This window comes from Cetorhinus maximus, chromosome 15 (genome assembly GCF_964194155.1).
Source record: "Cetorhinus maximus chromosome 15, sCetMax3.hap1.1, whole genome shotgun sequence".
Taxonomy (NCBI): domain Eukaryota; kingdom Metazoa; phylum Chordata; class Chondrichthyes; order Lamniformes; family Cetorhinidae; genus Cetorhinus; species Cetorhinus maximus.
In genome coordinates this window covers 40,188,032-40,208,672 of record NC_135893.1, presented here as the reverse complement: position 1 = coordinate 40,208,672, position 20,641 = coordinate 40,188,032, and the positions used below count along the sequence as shown (strand labels likewise).

Genomic DNA, 20,641 nt, shown 5'->3' with positions numbered 1-20,641 from the left:
GCTTCAATTGTATGGAACATTGGTTAGACTGCACCTGGAGTACTGTGTGCAGTTTTGGTCCCCTTGCCTTAGGAAGGGCATTATTGCCATAGAAGGACTGCAATGAAGGTTCACCAGACTTGTTCCCAGGATGGCAGGACTACCCTATGAAGAGAGATTGGGGAAACTGGGCCTATATTCTCTAGAGTTTCAAAGAATGAGAGATGATCTCATTGAAACCTACAAAATACTAAAATGGATAGACAGGGTAGATGGATGCATGTAAGATGTTTGCCCTGGTTGGGGAGTCGAGCACCAGGGGACACAATTTCACAATAAGGGGGGAGCCACTTAGGACCAAGATGAGGAGAATTTTTTTTTTACTCAGCGCATTGTGAATCTTTGGAATCCTCTTACTCCAGAGGAGTGTGGAAGCTCAGTCATTGAGTATGTTTAAAGCAGATATTGACTGATAGATTTCTAAATACTAATGACATAAATGGTTATGGGAATAGTGTGGGTAAAAGGCATTGAAGTGGATGATCAGCCATGATCGTATTGATTGATGGAGCAGGCTCGAGGGGCTGAATGGCCTAGTCCTGTTTCTATGTCCCTTCATTTGCAATGTTGAGCTGTACCGGAAGAGCTATAAGAGCAGATCAGGATAAATGAGAGTGAAGATCATTGATTTTACCCTTCTATGTTATATCTACATAGTTTGAGTTGGATGGCTCTTCTAATTTGTCTTCAGAGTTAATAATTGAGATTCATTGTTCCGTTCACTTTTGAAGCTTGAATCTCAAAGCAAATTTTCCTCTAACTTTACCAAATTATTCCAGTGAGCATTCTCACTTTATTTTAATGTTTAAAATACTATCACACAGAGTGTTATCTCTTTGTTTCTACAGTCAGATTCCCAGACCCAAAGATTTATGTCGACCCTCACACCTACGAAGACCCAGGCCAAGCAGTCCGCGAATTTGCCAGAGAAATAGAGGCGTCACGGATAAAAATTGAAAAGGTTATTGGCTCAGGTGAGAAGTTTATTTTATTCTAGCAACAGCTATGATTATCAGAGGAGCTCCTTTGAAGTTTCATGTGCGAGTCTATTGTTGGGACATGGGTGACATTGAGAAGGCAGTGTCTATTGGCCATCCCGAGCTGCTCTCAGGGTTTCAGTGGGTAAAACTTCATTTTGGATGGTAGATAAAGGGTATTTTTATATTCACTGCCCAATAGTCAGTTCCATTGACTTCAATAGTGGTATAACAGACTTTCGATGTGATACCAGCCATTTAGCACTGATGCCCAGGATGAAATTCTACCACTGTTGGTCTCTTGCTTTTACTGCTTTGTTGTTGTGCAGGCGAATTTGGAGAGGTGTGCTATGGCCGCCTGAAGCTGCCGGCGAAGCGAGAGATCCCTGTGGCTTTAAAAACACTCAAATCAGGATACACAGAAAAACAGAGACGGGACTTCCTGAGTGAGGCCAGCATCATGGGGCAATTTGACCATCCTAACATCATTCGCCTGGAAGGAGTCGTTACCAGAAGTAAGTACTAGAGTGGCAGTTGTTTCATGAACAGACATAACTCGATATACAGATGAACATACTTTCTGTGCATTGTACAGATGTTTCCAACTATAAATTTTCTTCGAGCTGCTCCCATGGTAAAGTGCCAGTGACGATGCAGCTAAAGAGCAGGAGCAACTCTGAGAAAACTCTGGGCCATCCATGTGTAGCTTGAAATTCAGTCAAGAAACATTATGAATACTTCACGGTTTCATGGGACTCCTGACAACCCCAGGATTGCTACTGTTATGACCCACCCCCAGGTGAGGTTCCCCAAAGTTGTTGATCCAGGCGAGACCCCGTCAAATCGTCACCGCCTGGCTGGGACACCCCCAATTTGTTATGTCCTGGGTGAGGAGGGATGAACTGATTCCCTGTCTTTATTCAGCAGCACGCCCGCGCATCCCCACCCCCCCCAACTTCTGTTGATCGCTACAAGATTTAATCTAAAAAGGATACCTTTTGTGGATACCTTTTTCCCAGACCCCCAATTGTTCTGGTTTTGAAGGAGCCAAACTGATCAGAATTTCTTGAGTTAAAGGTAAAAGTAAGTTTATTAACTACTAAAGACGCGAAAGGATAAAACAGATGTATATCCGGCCATACAGGTTAAAAGTAAGAATTTAACTTGAAGTAAGTGAATATATATATGTATATATATTATATATATATTAAAAAAGGTATACGGAACAGTCCTTGACTCATGGGGAGTAGGTGATTGAGCAAAGCAGTTGTTGCGATTCAAGATTCCTGTCAAATAGACTCCGGTAGATGAATAGTTGGTTTCGAGGTCCCAGTAGTGTTGAATTCGGTAGAGAGGGAGAGAGATCGAGATATCTGCAAAAATGACTATTTGCAGGGGTAGTGTGTGTGGCTGTTACTTCTGAGTCAAACTTCCAGCACTTGCTCTCTCTCAGAACACCCACCAACTTTTCAGCTCACTTTTAATCTCACCTTTGTATACTCCAAGTGGAAAGCAAATTCACAACTCTGTCTGGGCATTGCTGAAAGGATTTCTTGATGAGATGATACTCATCTCCCGTTGTGTCCCATTGTCTCTACTGGAAGGAGCAATTAGTTTCTAGATGCCTTTAGAAGTACCTTGTCTGGCAACAGGGTGGGGTTCCATTACCTCTAAGGGAGTCACCCTGCAGCATTCGAGCCAGTGGCTTGTGTGCATTTTAAAAACTCAGGTCTTATTTTTAAAGTCCAATATTTCCGGATGCAATTCGGTGTTTTTCCTTCATTGTCATGACACTTCCCCTTCTCGCTGGAATGAAATGAGATTCATTCTCATTTCGTTACAAAAAAGGGAAAAACGTATAAACAACAAAACACTCTCATACACACATTCGTTCTTCTAGCAATGCTCAATGTATCTTTACTGGTTTTAACCCGGCTCCTTTAAGTTCTGGATAGGACATTCGCAATCACATTTGATTTCCCAGGAATGTGGGTGATTTTTAAGTGCTATGGCTGGAGGAACAAACTCCAACTGGATAACCAGGCATTCTGGACCTTAAACCTTTCAACAAAAGTTAACAGATTGTGGTCGGTTTGGACTGTGGCCTCTCTGTACTCATTTTGGACATATATCTCAAAGTGGCTGAAGGCCAGGAATAAACCTTGTGGTGCCATCCTGCTTGGGCATGAGCACAACTGGGGAGCTTTTTACTGCCTCACAGTTAGTCACACTTTTCTCAGGCAGGAGGAAGTAAACCTCGTGGGCCTTCCCCGAAAGCTTACTCTGCAGTAATAGGGACCACTGTTGGACTGGCCACTGTAATTGCTGTGCTGACTGCTCGAAAGATATAAAGAAGGCTTCCACCTCTGCTTCATCAAACTTAGGGATTAGATGAGCAAGCTGGACTGCCTCAATCCTTAAGTCCGAGCTACTGCTATCTTCAAGGGACCCAGCGGGATCCCTGCTCCTCAGTTCAAGCTATTTTAGTTGAAACTCCCTTTCCTCCCTCTTTATCTCTCTCCTGAAATTCTCCCTCCTCCCTTCACACCCTTTCCCGAAATTCCCTTTCCTTTTCTCTCTCCTGAAATTATAATTTTCATTCCTCCAATTTTAACCTCTCTACTGGTATGCTATCCTCAATTTCTCCTCAATCATCCTCATCATCCTCAATGTTCATCTGTAGACCATTGGCCGCCCCTTTTAAAATTTCAGGTTTTCTGGCCTTTGGCCGAAATTCTAATCCTAAACTCCTCCCTAACTCTTTAAACTGTTCGATGGACAGAACTTTTAGATCCTCAAATGTAACTGCTTCTGGTTCTGCTAGAAAGGTAATGGCATCAAAAGTGGATATTTTAACACTTCAGTAGTATAGACTCAAGAAAGTCGTTTTGCAGTTTCTAAAAAATTGATTTCAAAAGGACAATTGTCTTTCCGCACTCTAATTCACTTGATTCAACCGTGGGAAAAACTCCAGACTCCGAGCCCCCAGTTTGTTCAAATCCCAGCAGTGCCTCCAATTTATTCAAACTCTGGATGTGCCCCCAATTTGTTACAACCCGCCCCCAGGTGAGGTTCCCCAAAGTTGTTGATCCAAGCGATACCCCTCAAATTGTTACTCTCTGGCTGGGACATCCCCAAATTGTTATGCCCTGGGTGAGCAGGGATGAACTGGCTCCCCATCTTTATTCAGCACATCCACCTCCACCCCCACCCCCCGCCCCACTTCTGTTGGTCGTAACAAGATTTATACGGAACAGTCCTTGACTTGTGGGGAGTAGGTGATTGAGCATAGCAGCCATTGCGATTTGAGATTCCAGTAGAATTGACTCCGGCAGACGAATAGTCGGTTTCGAGGTTCCAGTAGTGTTGAATTCGGTAGAGGTGGAGAGAGATCGGGATACTTGCAAAATGGCAATTTTCAGGGGTACTGTGTGTGGCTATTACTTCTGAGTCAAATTTCCAGCACTTGGTCTCTCTCAGAGCACCCAGAGTCAGCTCACTTTTAACCCCGCCTTTGTATATTCTAAGTGGGAAGCAAATTCACAAATCTGTCTGGCCATTGCTCACAGGATTTCTTGATGAGATGATACTCATTTCCCATTATGTCCCATTGTTTCTACCGGAGGGAGCAATTAGTTTCTGGATGTCTTTAGAAGTACCTTGTCTGGCATCAGGGTGGGGTTCCATTATCTCTTAGCGAGTCACCCTGCAGCATTCCAGCCAGTGGCTTGTGTGCATTTTAAAAACGCAGGTCTCATTTTTAAAGCCCAATATTTCTGGATGCAATTCAGAGTTTTTCCTTCATTACCATGACACTAGTGATGGTATGAATGAATGAATCTTGTGTTAGAACAGATTTGAAGGTGATAAATATTAAACATGACTTCCAACTAATTATTAAGGTATTTGGCAAAAGAACCAGAGGGGAATTAAATTCTTTTTGCACAGTGAGTTGTTAGAATCTGGAATGTGCTGCTTGTAAGGGCCTTTGAAGCAAATTCAATAATAACTTTCAAAAGGGAATTGGATAAAAAAATTGAAAAGAAAAAGTAAATGACAGGACTGGGGGAAAAGAGCAGGAGAGTGAGACTAATTGGATAACTTTTTCAAAGAGCTAGCAAAGCCTTGTTGGTCCGAATGGCAGTCTCCTGTGCTGTGTGATTCTAATCTTATGGGGGAGGTTGTTAACTGCTTTCTAATTAAATTTAACACCAGTCCATTTTGATGCATTTTAACCACCAAGAGGTAATTTTTTCGTTTTTGTGATCTTATTGGCTCCTTCACCTCTTGATGGTGCTTACCACAAACTAGGTGGACATTACTTGGCATTTATAAACTTAACATTAACAATTAAGAAACCATACACAGCACACACACACAAATTTCTTGAAACTTGCTTACAGTGAGCAAAGCTTACAACTCAGAACATGACTCCTGCAGGCGCTGTGATGTACTGTGGATTTTAATGTAATGTCTGCAGTTTGCAGTTTCCTTTACAAATAGAACAGCTAAATAAAGCATTCTCTGTTCAATACACCCTTCAGCACAACCTCTTTTCTAAGCACCTCACAACGACAGCAGGTAATCAATCACTCGCACCTTTTTCTTGCACTAAATACTGATAAATATTTGTCCACAAACTAGTTTGACCCAATTCCTCTAGTATGTGAATCAGCCTCTCTCTGAACACATTTCAAAAGCTACTCAGGAAAGCTGGCTGTCATGGATATATTTATCTCTTTCCAGACGTCACCATTCTGCTCGTATCAGCATCCTTGTGCTGGGGGTTATTGTGTGGGTGGGGAGGGGTCAGGGGGCTGGTGAGATGGAGGCAGTGGTTCAGAGCAATGGTTGGTCCAGTGGCTCAGGTATGGGGTGGTTCAGGTGATGCTAGGTCAGAGAGATAGGCGGTGCAGAAATGTGGTGATCCTGTGAGTGAAAGATAAATATATAAGACAGTGGCTGGCTGGAGTTTCTCTTTCTGCGTTCACCAGCCAGGAGTTTGACTCCATTTATTTTTATTGGACTATTGAGAACATGGGTGGAATTTAATGCTCTCCCCTGAGGCAAGTTTGGAGGCAGGGGTCATTTAATCGGGCAAGAGGGTGCCAGGTGGGGACCCTGCCTCCTTCCTGCTTCAGCCTCAATTAAGTCCTTGGTGAGAAGGCTCATGCATGACCTTCCTGCCCCACCCCCGATTGAGACCTTTAAGGAGGCTGTATTCACTCTGCAGTGCGAGAAGCCCAAAGTATCAACTTGTGAGCTCCCAAGGATGGTACCTCATTCAAAGGCACTCAATGCCCGATAGAGGGACTGGGCATTGGGAAAGGAAAGGGCACCACCGAGAGCCACCCCCTACTCTTGTCTCTGACCCTCCTATCCTCTTCCACAACACCCATCCCAGAATCACCCATCTCATCCTCACTCATCTTTGGCCTGGGCCCTTCACTGATCCTGGGCCTCTCCCTGGGTGCATTACCACAGATCATATCACTCCCATTGGCGCTGCTTGCAATGGACAGCTGCCAGCCTCTGATTGGCCCGCAGGTCCTGGGGACTGGGGGCCACTTAAGTGCCTGAGAGATGCTTAATAGCAGACAGGGCCTTCCTCAAACGATGCGACACAGGGGTGTCCCAGGAACTCCAGCCAGTGGGTATGACACCCATCATCTGCACTAAATACCATTCCAGGAGTGGGCAATCTGGGTCACACTATGATGCTCATTGCAACACAGAATTTCAGTCTCAATAATTAATGACATCATGGTATCAATGTGCAGGCCTAAATCTGTGGATTCACCGTTCATTCATTTCCCCCAGATTTCATAAATTAAAAATAACAAGGCTTCCAATGTGTTAAATATATTTATGCTGTCAAATTATAAAGGGCTGACTTAAAACTGTGGCTATTTAGTTGGTAGAAAGATCTACAGCACAGAAGGTGGTCCTTTGGCCTATTGTGTTTGTGTCAGGATTACTTTGATATATTGACTCATTATGAATATAAACCACGCTATTCAGATTTGAGCAGTGTAGTTATATAATGTTGCAGTAACACAAATTTGGCCAGTTTTTATGAATGAAATGGAGGGAATGACTCCCAGGAAATGAATGAATGATGAGATCACAGTTGAAGCCTGCACGTCCATAATATTTCATTCATTACAGATCTTTTTTATTCATTCACGGGATGTAGGTTTCGCTGGCTAGGCCAGCTTTTATTGCCCATCCCTAGCTGCTCTTGAGAAGGTGGTGCTGAGCCGCCTTCTTGAACCACTGCAGTCCATGTGGTGTAGGTACATCTACAGTGCTGTTAGGGAGGGAGTTCCAGGATTTTTGACCCAGCGACAGTGAATGAACGGTGATATAGTTCCAAGTCAGGATGGTAAGTGGCTTGGAGGGGAATCTCCAGGTGGTGGTGTTCCCATGTGTCTGCTGCCCTTGTCATTCTAGATGGTAGTGTTCATGGATTTGGAAGGTGTCTCAAAGGAGCCTTGGTGATCTTGTGTCAGCCATTTACCTTGTACCTTATTTTGTGGAAGCATATGATGCCAATTTGTTTTGCAATTAAACATGTGAGTGCTTCCTGCGCAGGTTTGACAAACATAAATTGAAGAGTAAACCTTTCACGGAACTAATGCTCCCACAGTGCACAGTGTCCATACAGTTCATACCGTGCCCATATAGCCCATACAGTGTTCATACAGCCCATACAGTGTTCATACAGCCCATACAGTGTCCATACAGCCCATATAGTGTCCATACAGTTCATACAGTGTTCATACAGCCCATACAGTGTCCATACAGTCCATGAATTGTCCACACAGCCCATACAGTATTCATACAGTTCATACAGTGTTCATACAGCCCATACAGTGTCCATACAGTTCATACAGTGTTTATACAGCCCATACAGTGTCCATACAGTTCATACAGTGTTCATACAGCCCATACAGTGTCCATACAGTTCATACAGTGTTTATACAGCCCATACAGTGTCCATACAGTTCATACAGTGTTCATACAGCCCATACAGTGTTCATACAGCCCATACAGTGTTCTTACAGCCCATACAGTGTCCATACAGTTCATACAATGTCCATACAGCCCATGCAGTGTCCATACAATCCATGCATTGTCCATACAGCCCATACAGTGTTCATACAGCCCATACAGTTGATACAGTGTCCATACAGCCCATATAGTGTCCATACAGCCCATACAGTGTTCTTACAGCCCAAAAAGAGTTCATGCAGCCCACACAGTGTTCATACAGCCCATACAGTGTTCATACAGTCCGTAGAGTGTTTCGAGTCTTGGCATCTGCATTTGGCCTGTTTGAGTCAGAGATGTGGAGGGTAATATCTCAGAGCTGGAGCCAGATCAGACGTGTGACTAGACTTGAGGGGCAGCTCCTGTGAAAGCTCCCACTTTCCAGTGTGAAAACAGCTGGATTTCCTCCCACCGAGCTCTCTCCCATTTGTTGAGGAGAATGTTAGGTGCTTGACACCTAACTCAGGTATGTGCTAACTGACTAGGTTCATCCTGAGCATGAAATCACCAGAAGACAACCTGCAGGGAGAGACAACCCATCCATGATTGGGCATTTTGCCCAGGACCAGGACAGTCAGGAAGCAAGAGCGATTGGATTTGTCCAGATCTCAGGTTTCCCACAGGTGCTGGGTGCCATCGACTGCACTCATATGGTGCTCAGATCTCCATCACAACATGTGGTGAACTACATCAACCAGAAGGGATTCCATTCGGTGAATATGCAGCTGGTGCCCGACCACCACAAACGCATCCTGCAGGTCTGCACATAGTTTCCAGGGAGTCTGCACGACTCCTACATCCTCAGTCGCTCACAGATCCCTGATGTCTTCCAGGGAAGACAGAGGCTGCAGGGATGGCTCCTCAGAGACAAGGGTAGGCAGTGGCTGATGAGACCCGTGCAGCGCCCTCAGGCTGCAGCAGAGTGACAGTATAACGAGGCTCAAGCTGCAACTCGCAACTTGGTGGAGCAAACCATTGGAATGTTGAAAATGAGGTTCCAGTGCCTGGACCAGTCTGGTGGAGCCCTGCAATACAGTCCGCAGAGGGTGTCACACATCGTCGTCATCTGCTGAGCCCTTTACAACCTAGCACTGCAACTGGGAGAGGAGCTGGCTGAGGAGGAGATGGAGGAGCTGGAGCTCTCCTCCGATGAGGAGGAGGCCGATGGCGATGAGGGTGGGGGGTCCTCGAAGACAGCAATGATGGGGATGAGGTCCTCGCACTGGTCAGATGAGGCAGGTGCGCTCGGGAGGCCCTCATAGCTGCTAGATTTGTGGAGGATGATGACGACATGCAGTGAGGAGACACCATAGATCCTCAGGTTGCATCTGTGAATGTTTGACTCCAGTCTGGCTTATGGCAACGTGAATACCCTCTGTGATAATGCTCCTGTCATGGAGATGCAGTGGAGGCCTTAATACTCGCTCGATTCCAGGAGGATGATGACGACATGCAGTGAGGACGCTCCATAGATCTTCACATAGCCACTGAGAATGTCTGACTGCTGTTTGGCCAAGGGCAGCACGCTTATGCTCTGTGATCAGGGTCATATCATAGAGATGCAGCCATGAAACTTTAGAAGTACCCGATGCTTTGTCCGCCTTCAGCATCTGACCCCCTTCAGGTGCACAGCATCACTGGTCACAGATGCTGAAGAGATGGGGGCCAGAGCCACCTTAAAGGTGCTGAGAGCACACAGAGAGAATGACGGAACTCTGTGGCTTCTGCCCACTACATTCTGGCAGCAATGACCAGCACCGTCGAGGTGCAGGCATCAGTAATGTGTCCAGGGAGTTTGAGGCTGGACCATCACTTTGGTCTGAAGGCTGCACAAAGCACAAGGAAGAGGCTCTGGACTGAGACACCTGCCTTTATCTTGTGCAGAAAGGTTTCACATCTGAGTGGCACAAACACTGCTCATCAGAACAAGGAGCCATAGGCAGAGAGACATTCTTGGGAGTTTATTAACAGTAGTGAACAGTATGTACAAGTGATTAACATCCGTGCCCAGGCTGTGCAACTACATCTTCTTAACCTTCCTAGACCTGCCGCTACATCTTGGTGCTCCACAGTCATCCACAGCAGAGGTGGAGGCAGCCTGCTGACTGCTACGCCCTGTCTGTGATGACCTTGGTGGGTGTCCTCTGGAGGGCTGAGACTTGGAGGACCCCAACCTGCTTTCGGAGTCCTGCTGTGTAGCAGTGGCACCCTCCTAGGCCTGTGGAGTTGGAGCTGCGGAGGTCACAGGAAGAGGGGATTCGGATGGGCTGGTCATTCCCGGAGTCACCTGGGTGGATGGGCCCGGAGTGTGCACCTGCTGATCCTCCTCCCTATGGGTGCCTGAGGGCCCCTGGCTGACTCCTTGAGGAGAAGGGTAGCTGGAGTGAGATCGAGCTGCCCTGCACCCCTCTTGCGTACACGCTATTGGAGGCCAACTATGGTGTCAGCGATGGAGTTGAGTTGATGTAACAATGCAGAAGTGACGTCCTGGACCAAGGTCTCCATGGCGGCCGCCATCCTGCCAGTGTTGACCTCGGTGCGTCGGCATGCCAGCGCTATCACCTCAGCCTGAAGATGTTTGGACTCCTCCATCGTACCTTGCAATCTGAGGAGTGCAGCGGACATCCCTTCCTGATGTTCCCGAGTTTGCCTTTGCAGCTCCAGCAACTATGACATGACCGAGTCCAGTCATCTGACTCAAACTCAGCAACGTTCTGACCTCCAGCTGTCCTCTGAGTGCCTGAAACCTGGGAAGTCCCTGCCGCCTGCTGTGGGTCAGACAGTGCGATGTGCTCGCCAAATTGTGATCCCGGGGCTACTCTAAAGCTAGGTCCCACTGAGGTGTGTGTCTCTGCGCTGGTGGAAGGTGTGGGTGAGCGCTGAGACAGGACTTCAGGGAGAGCATCTGCAGATTCCTCTCCAGAGGTTCCTTTGGGGCTTAATTGGAGGCCCTGGGTCATGGACTCCCTCGGCTATTTCCCAGGTGTGCCTGATGAAGCAAAGGGAGATAATTAGTACATGGCAGTGGCCTGTGAAACAGCTCATATCACACAGCATGGTTGTCTGATGGATGTTGCACTGCTGGATCCTCACTTGGTAGAGCAGCGCCGACCTCACCGTCAGCACAGGAACAGTCCAGATCCTCGCCGGCCAGCTGGATGGCTCTGTTTTCAAAGTCCATGAGGACCTTGATTTCAGACATTCCTCCAGCAGTCTTCAACCTCTCCCTTTTGTTGTGTGCCAGCTTGTCCTGCATGAATAGGGATGGAGAGGGTGTAAGCAGGACACCTGCCAGGCCAGATGATAACTATCCCTGGCATGTGTGGGTGGTGAGTGGTTCCATGGACAGGATGAGGACAGTGATGGTGAGTGTGAGAGAGTGAATGGTGATGTCCCTTGAAATGGCAGTAAGTGAGGGCCCTGTGGGTGTGTGATGGGTTTGTGAGTGTGTGAGTTGAGAGTGATGAGAAGAGTGACTTACCCTGGTGGAACAGAGGAGATCATTTACCCTCTTGTGGCACTGGGTGGCTGTCCTCTTTTGAAGGGCGTTGGCATTGACCACCGCTGCCACTGCCTCCCAAGCTTGGTTGGTCACGCCGCTGCCTATCCTGCGGCCAGAGTGGGGATAGAGGACATCGCGGCGGGCCTCCACTGCATCCAAAAGGCTTTCCAGTGGCACGTTGCTAAACCTGGGGGCTGCAGTCTTTTTGCATTTCGTGGACTTCTCCCCTGCAGCAGTCGTAGGCTGGAGGCACTGAGAGGCGTGTGCACACGGCTGGTCTTTAAATATGGTGTCCGGTGTGCTGAAGCAGCGAAGTGATGGTGTGGCATCAAAAGAGCCTGCTATGGAAGCAGTGTGTTTCCCAGGAATTTCTCAGTAAAGTGGTGGGTTTGGGACAATACTGTGTGAAAAATCACCATCACAGCCTGCAGGTTAAGCTTTGTTTTACCCGCCCGCTACCACACTCAATACAAATCTGGGACGATTCCGCCCATAGGGTTAAAGTCAGACTGAGTGCAGTACAGCTCACACGGTGACCCACACCTAGACATCAGTCAAGTGTTTGACTGAGCTGTGTGCACAAGCAAGCATGGAGACAGCTCCTAGCTTGAACCCTTTACTGTGTGTATATATATGTACATAGTCCTTGTAGTTAATAAATGCATACAGTTAACCTACGTATGACTACATAGACTTCATTAAGACATACCAAATGGCATCTAATACCCTAGAACAGCAAGGAATGAGTTTCCCTAAGGAAAGCTAGATGAGTTTGGGATTGCTGGAGGTCGAACTGAACAGAATCTCATTCCGAGGCCTTCTACAAATGTTCAGTGCAAACTACAGTGTGATGAAGGTGGCAGAGCTAAATAATTGACAGACTGAATTGAAATCCAAATGAGCGTCACGTTTACAGAGAGCAGTATGGAAAAACAAATCAGTTGTGACATCCGATCAGAGTCAACACATTTCAAAGCTCCACTGTCCCATGTTCTCACTTTTGTTTACCCTGTGTGATATATCTCCATTGATTGTAGAATTACTTTGTGTTCAGTCCAGCATGGGCTAAGATGTGAGACATTTCAATATTTTGTGACCATCTCATTTGCAGGTAAACCAGTGATGATAGTCACGGACTATATGGAGAATGGATCGCTGGATTCATTTCTGAGGGTAAGCTTATGGCGCTTATACTAACAGAATATTAAACCAACTTGGGTTCATACTTCTCATTGTATAATCTTAGTAAATGTATTTTTTAAAAAGCTATTTATATTGATTGTTATTCTGAATAAATGAGTTGGATAGTTTCATAGGCAATATGTGATTCCTGACCTTTGGAGCTAAGTTTGAAGAAGAGAGAATATTCAAAATGAGGAGAAAATCAAATTTCTGACTGACTCAATTATTTTTTCAGATTTCCCTTCTCCTTATGTTTACTTCTTCAACGAGTTTACTCAATGGAGCACTGAAGTGAAGACAGACTATATTTCATAGCAGTCAGCCTTAAGTCTTTTGTTCGAAATGAGATTTTACAACTACTCCCATTTGTAATCTGACTGAGGATCAGGAGTTATACACCAAGTTCAAAAATGTGACTCAACTTGTATTTTAAAACCAAATCTAGCTGTTCCCAGACACTGATCTGTGAAAAAATACCAAAGAACATTATTTTTATGCTCATTCATATTGAAAGGAAAGGCTAAATCAAAACATCCCATGGAAATGTTATATTCAGTGGTAATCAGAAAATGTTATTAAAATATGATTTATATATTTCACTGTGCTTTCAGCCAACACTTCATAAATACACAAGAGCAGTACACCCTGAAATTGCAAAGCTATTTTCATTCCAATCAAACAGAATTAAATTATGTGAAAAATGTTTTCTGCTTTGTACGTCCTCAGTTGATAACTGTGTTTTTTTTCCCCATTAGTCCAGGCTTTCCTTTCTTTGTAAACCGCCCTTGTCACATGTCTACCCCAGTGAAAAGGGCAAGATGGTCTTGATCATTGCCTTCATGGTCATTCTCAATACCCATCCAGCCAGAGGAAATGGCAGCTCAAGTGGAATAAGCTAGAACAGGACAGGGTTTTAATTTCTGCTGAGAATAGACAAGAACTGGGTGGAAAATGGCCAAATCATTGGCGAAGCCAACCCTTAAACCTGGCAGCTTCAGGGGGCAGGAGAACAAGCAGCAGAGCTACCAGACCCTTCAACATTCTTCAAGTCTGGCAGCTATTGGCTCTACTCTGCTTAAAACTAGGTGTATACGTGTCTTCTAACATTTGAAACAAATGCTATGCTGTGGTTAAGTCATAGAATAGATGGAGATAGAAATACATGCTTTTCTATTTAAATGAACTTTCCGAACCATTATGTCCACCATCGACAAGGCCCAAGTCAGGAGTGTGATGGAATGCTCTCCCCATGTCTGAGTGAGTGCAGCTCCAAGAACACTTGAGAAGCTCAGCACTATCTAGGGCAAAGCTTTTTGATTGGCACCCCGTATACCAACTTAAACATTCACTCCCTTCACCACCGAAGCACAATGGCAGCAGTGTTTACCATATACAAGAAGCACTGCAGCATCTCACCAAGGCTCCTTTGACAACACCTTTCAAACCCACGACCTCTACCACTTTGAAGGACAAGGGCAGCAGACATATGGGAACACCACCACCTGAAAGTTCCCCTCCAATCCCCTCACCATCCTGACTTGGAAATACATTGACGTTCCTTCACTGTTGTTGGGTCAAAATCCTGGAACTCCTTCCCTAACAACACTGTGGGTATACCTACACCACATGGACTGCAGCGGTTCAAGGAGGCAGCTCATCACCACCTTCTCAAGGGCAAATAGGGATGGGCAATAAATGCTGGCCTTGCCAGTGATGCCCACATCCCGTGAATGAATAAAAACATTCTTTAATAATCCTCACTGTTTGGAAGGAGTGTTGCACGTTAATCCCTGGGCCAAGCCGTCATTGTTTAGGCTCCTGAAAGCTTTTATGATAACCCAGTCCAATCAACTTCCTCCAATCTTTTTCATTGAACAGAATCTCAGCTGAGATGACATAGTTTATTTTTCGAGAGATGTTTCATTTCAAGTGAGATCAGAGTGATGCTTTGCCAATGGAAATATCAACCATTTCCAGGGAACGCTGGACTAGAATTCACAAAAAATAACCCCTAAAGGGCATGTTTGACTCAAGTATATGTACGAAATGCTCACCAAACATGTCAAAGATATTAACTGCACAAAGGGTAACAGATCATCCACTGCACCATTGTTATACACATTTAACTGGACTGTGCATTTACTTCCAGTTTCTTTAACCAGGTTTATATTTGCAAAGTAGAGGCACTGTGGCATGCTATATCTGTACTATACCTGAAATAATAGCTCAAAGATATTTACAGTTAAATTGGATTAAGCTGTGGAAAATTAGAGAGTACATTTTCAGATGACAAACCAGTCACAATAGTATTGCTTTATTCAGAATACACTGCATGAAGGAGAAACGGTGTGGGGAGAATTTTAACTGGAAACAACAGATGGATTTGGATAAAAGCAAAATACTACGGATGCTGGAAATCCAAAACAAAAACAAAAATAGCTGGAAAAACTCAGCAGGTCTGACAGCATCTGCGGAGAGGAATGCAGTTAATGTTTCGAGTCCGTATGACTCTTCACCAGAACTAAGGAAAAATAGAAATGAGGTGAAATACAAGCTGGTTGAGGGGGGTGGGACAGGTAGAGCTTTGGATAGAGGGCCAGTGATAGGTGGAGGCAAAGAAGAGATTGCCAAATATGTCATAGACAAAAGGACAAAGGGGTGTTGACGGTACTGATATCAGCTAAGGAATGTGCTAATGGGGACAGAGAAGGTAGCAACCAGGATGAGCAAGGTACAGATAGCCCTAGTGGAGGAGGGGTAGGGGGAAGGGATCGAAATAGGCTGAAATGTGGAGATAAAACAATGGATGGAAATAAATTTGAAAGTAATAGAAATAGGTAGGAAAAGAAAAATATATTTTAAAAAAGATATTTTTTTTAAATTATAAGTTATTGGAAAAAGGGGGATCGGAAAGGGGGTGGGGATGGAGGAGAGAGTTCATGATCTGAAGTTGTTGAACTTAATTTTAAGTCCGGAAGGCTGTAAAGTGCCTAATCAGGAGATGAGGTGCTGTTCCTCCAATTTGTGTTAAGCTTCACTGGAACATTGCAGCAGGCCAAGGACAGACATGTGGACATGAGAGCAGGGTGGTGTGTTGAAATGACAAGCGACAGGGAGGTCTGGGTCATGCTTGTGGACAGACCGAAGGTGTTCCGCAAAGCGGTTACCCAGTCTGCGTTTGGTCTCTCCAATGTAGAGGAAACCGCATTGGGAGCAGCAAATGCAGTAGACTAAATTGAGGGAAGTGCAAGTGAAGTGCTGCTTCACTTGAAAGGAGTATTTGGGCCCTTGGACGGTGAGGAGGGGGGAAGTAAAGGGGCAGGTGTTGCACCTTCTGCAGTTGCATGGGAAGGTGCCTTAATTTCTGGTGATAGACTGTCCACCAATATTTATTATAAGCCTACCGACTCCCACAGCTACCTCGACTACAGCTCCTCATACCCTGCTTCCTGCAAGGACTCCACCCCATTCTCTCAGTTCCTTCGCCTCCGTCGCATCTGTTCTGATGATGCCACTTTCCAAAACAGTTCCTCTGACATGTCTTCCTTCTTCCTTAACCGAGGTTTTCCACCCATGGTGGTTGACAGGGCCCTCAACCATGTCCGGCCCATCTCCCGCGCATCCACCCTCACACCTTCCTCTCCCTCCCAGAACCATGATAAGGTCCCCCTTGTCTTCACTTATCACCCCACCAGCCTCTGCATTCAAAGGATCATCCTCCGCCATTTCCGCCAACTCCAGCATGATGCCACCACCAAACACATCTTCCCTTCACCCCCCCGGCGGCATTCCGCAGGGATCGTTCCTGGTCCACTCCTCCATCAGCCCCTACACCTCAACTCCCTTCCACAGCACCTTCCCATGCAACTGCAGAAGGTGCAACACCTGCCCCTTTACTTCCCTCCTCACTGTCTAAGGGCCCAAACACTCCTTTCAAGTGAAGCAGCATTTCACTTGCATTTCCCTCAATTTAGTCTACTGCATTCGCTGCTCCCAATGCGGTCTCCTCTACATTGGAGAGACCAAATGCAGACTGGGTGACCGCTTTGCGGAACACCTTCGGTCTGTCCGCAAGCATGACCCAGACCTCCCTGTCGCTTGCCATTTCAACACACCACCCCTGCTCTCATGTCCACATGTCTGTCCTTGGCCTGCTGTAATGTTCCAATGAAGCTCAACGCAAACTGAAGGAACAGCACCTCATCTCCCGATTAGGCACTTTACAGTCTTCAGGACTTAACATTGAGTTCAACAACTTCAGATCATGAACTCTCTCCTCCATCCCCACCACTTTTCCGATCCCCCCTTTTCCTATAATTTATATATATATTTTCTTTTCCCACCTATTTCCATTATTTTTAAATGTATTTCCATCCATTGTTTTATCTCTACCTTTTAGCCTATTTCGATCCCTTTCCCCCACCCCACCCCCACTAGGGCTATCTGTACCTTGCTCGTCCTGCTTGCTACCCTTAATGTCACCATTAGCACATTTCTTAGCTAATATCACCACCATCAACATCTCTTTTGTCCTTTTGTCTATGACATCTTTTAGCAATCTCCACCTGTCACTGGTCCTCTATCCAGCTCTACCTGTCCCACCCCCCCCTTCTTAAACCATCTTATATTTCACCTCATTTCTATATTTCCTTAGTTCTGTTGAAGAGTCATATGGACTCGAAACGTTAACTGTATTCCTCTCCGCAGATGCTGTCAGACGTGCTGAGTTTTTCAGATATTTTTGTTTTTGCCATAAAACAAATACTAATGAATTTGTTAAAATATCAATTATTTTAGTAATTAATAAGAACATAAGAAATAGGAGCAGGAGTAGGCCATTTGGCCCCTCGAGCCTTTCCCAATATTCAATAGGATCACGGCTGATCTGCCCCAGGCCTCAACTCCTCTTTCGTGCCAGCTCCTTATTGCCCTCCACTTCTCGATATTTCAAAAACCTACCTACCTCCTCTATAAATGCTTTCAGTGATCTAGCCTCCACAACTGTCTGGTAGAGAATTCCAGACATGCATGACCCTCTGAGAGAAGAAATTCCTTCGCATCTCAGTTTTAAATGAGTGTCCCCTTATTCTGTAACTATGTCCCCTAGTTCAAGATTCCCCCACACCTCAACATCTACCCTGTCAAGCCCCTTCAGAATCTTATACGTTTCAATAAGATCACCTCTCATTCTTCTAAACTCTAATGAATAAAGGCCTAACCTGTTTAGCTGTTCTTGATAAGTCAACCCCTTCATCCCAGGAATCAGCCTCGTGAATCTCTTTTGAACTGCCTCCAATTGCCAGTATATCCTTTCTTAAATACTAACCAAAACTGTACACAGTCCTCCAGGTGCCGCCTCACCAACACCCTGTACAGTTGTAACAAGAATTCCCTATTTTTAAACTCCAACCCCCTAGCAACACAAGTCAAAGTTCCATTTGCCTTCTTAGTTACTTGCTGCACTTGCATGCTAACTTTTTTGTATTTCATGCACAAGAACACTTAGACCCCCTGTGCTGCACTTTTTTGGAGTGTCTCTCCATTTAAATAATAGCCTGCCTTTTGATTTCTCCTACCAAAGTGCATGACCTCACACTTTCCTACATTAAACTCCATCTGCCAAGTTTTTGACCACTCACTCAACCTGTCTATATCTATAATATTTATTATAAGGAATGTTGAGCTTTTTTACTTTTCTGATTAGAATATTATTGTTCTAGTAAAGCTCAGGAAAGGGACAATTAAATCTCCAGAGTCCTGCTAGACTTGTGACATTTAAATAAATTCTGATGTGGGTTAAAAACAGTAAAGCTATACTGATGTTTTCATCAGGGTAAATTTATTGTAATGTGGTGTTGAATCACAGTATGTTTACAGCACAGAAAGATGCCATTTGGCCCATTGTGCCTGCATGGCTCTTTGAAGGGGCAGTCTACTTAATGCTGCTCTCTCCTTTTCTCCATAGCCCTGCACATTTTTCCTTTTCACATAATGCTGAAAGTTTTGATTCACCCTGCCTGCACCACACTCTCCAAGCAGTGCATTCCAGATCCTAACCACTCGATTGACCCTGCTTTCACCACACTCTCAGGCAGTGCGTTCCAGGTCCTAACCACTCGATTGACCCTGTCTCCACCACACTCTCAGACAACGCATTCCAGATCCTAACCACTCGCTGTATGGAAAGGTTTTCCCTCATTGTCACCATTGCTTCTTTTGCTAAATATCTTAAATTTGTGTGCTCTGGTTCTTGATCCTTCCATGATTGGGAATGCTTTCTCCCTATCTACACTGTCCGTACCCCTCGTGACTTTGAATACCTTTATCAAATGTCCCTTCAAGCTCTCTTCTCCAAGGAGAACAGTGCCAACTTCTCTAATCTATTTGCATAACTGAAGTTCCTCATCCCTGGAACTATTCTTGTGAATCCTATCTGCACTCTCTTTAGCGCCTTCACATCTTCCCTAAAGTGGGGTACCCAGGGCTGGATGCAATACACCAGTTGAGACGGAACTAGTGTTTTATACAGGTTTAACATAACTTTCTTAGGGTAGGTTGAACTTATTTTGACCCATGTTTTTTGTTCGCATTATTTTAATGAAGTGATTTCTGATTCCATTTTTTTAAAAGATTCAATCCCAGTGGAACAGTAAGGAATGGGTTGTCATAGCCCCCGCTCCATTCCAATTGATCAGGAAATCTGGAAGTGGGATGCTAATTCCAAGGCTGAGTTAAAGGGCCACAGCAAAACCCATTCCGTGATCTTTCTGGTTCCTGACTTGTTGCTGGCCTCCCTCGCATGCGAGGTGGTCCAGTGTTATAATTCCTGACACGCAGGGCTGAATTTTAACTCACACGTCAGCCTATGATAACTATGATCAATGGCAGTGCCAGAAGTTTTAATTGATGTCTGCGTTCCATCTCTATCCAGAAGTTGGCAGCAACCTTGGCAGCCTAGAAAGTGTTATACATGCACAATTTCTATAGCACTGAAGAATATAGAATTATCTATGCAAATAATCCAAAAATAAAACAAGCTGAAATGATAAAAAAAAGCACCTAATAATATTAACAGACAAATGACTGAAAGGAGGCAAACTCACCACTCTAAATACTTGGTAGAATCATCTTGCCGAGTGCCTGACCTCAAGCCACCCTTTTCTCTCAGCAAGTGCATTCTGACCAAGATGGTATCACTGTGACGGGCTCCAGGAGTTTTCTGTGTAACTTCCCATCAAATTTTACCACATATTAAAACAAATGGTTTTGAGAGTGCACAATGAGAGCAGGAATAATAAGTTTGGGGAATGTTCACCTTCTCCACTTGGGCAGTAATTTGCAGATCAGATCACCCAACTGTTGTGTAGCCCAACCAACTTTTATCTCATTGAATTTGTCCAGGCAGTGATGGTGAAACTTTGTGCTGAGATTTCCTATTAGTGGTGCTGTGTGATAAACTGAATTTCTGCACATTTTGCAACATAGGTTCCACTTCCATAGTTTTTCATCAAACTTAAAGCCTTCTCCTTGGATTTGTTTTTTAAAAAAAATTAAATCTCCTGTTTCTGAGGAGTGACTTTATAGCATCGACTGGTTAGGATCACTGTGGAGAGGGACTGATTCTCTCTTCTGTTCCTGTAGAGACATGATGGGCAGTTCACCGTCATCCAACTTGTTGGAATGCTCCGTGGGATAGCTGCTGGAATGAAGTACCTGTCGGACTTGGGGTACATACACAGGGACCTCGCAGCTCGAAACATCCTAGTCAACAGCAACTTGGTGTGTAAGGTGTCAGACTTTGGTCTATCTCGAATTCTGGAAGATGATCCAGATGCTGCTTACACCACCACGGTACGGTTCGGAATTTTAATTCTAGTTTCACTTTCTG

The 20,641-nt window shown here is 45.0% G+C and overlaps 1 protein-coding gene across 2 annotated transcripts in view; it reads left to right on the top strand.

Annotated features, from left to right (window-relative positions):
• The window catches only part of epha8 (eph receptor A8), a 568,862-nt gene that overhangs the window by 450,699 nt on the left and 97,522 nt on the right, over nt 1–20,641 (top strand). For both annotated transcript variants that reach the window (XM_078558294.1, XM_078558293.1), the window contains exons 10-13: nt 888–1,013; nt 1,346–1,531; nt 12,683–12,744; nt 20,395–20,604. In XM_078558294.1, the coding sequence (XP_078414420.1) occupies nt 888–1,013; nt 1,346–1,531; nt 12,683–12,744; nt 20,395–20,604 (584 nt within the window). The remainder of the gene's footprint in view (nt 1–887; nt 1,014–1,345; nt 1,532–12,682; nt 12,745–20,394; nt 20,605–20,641) is intronic.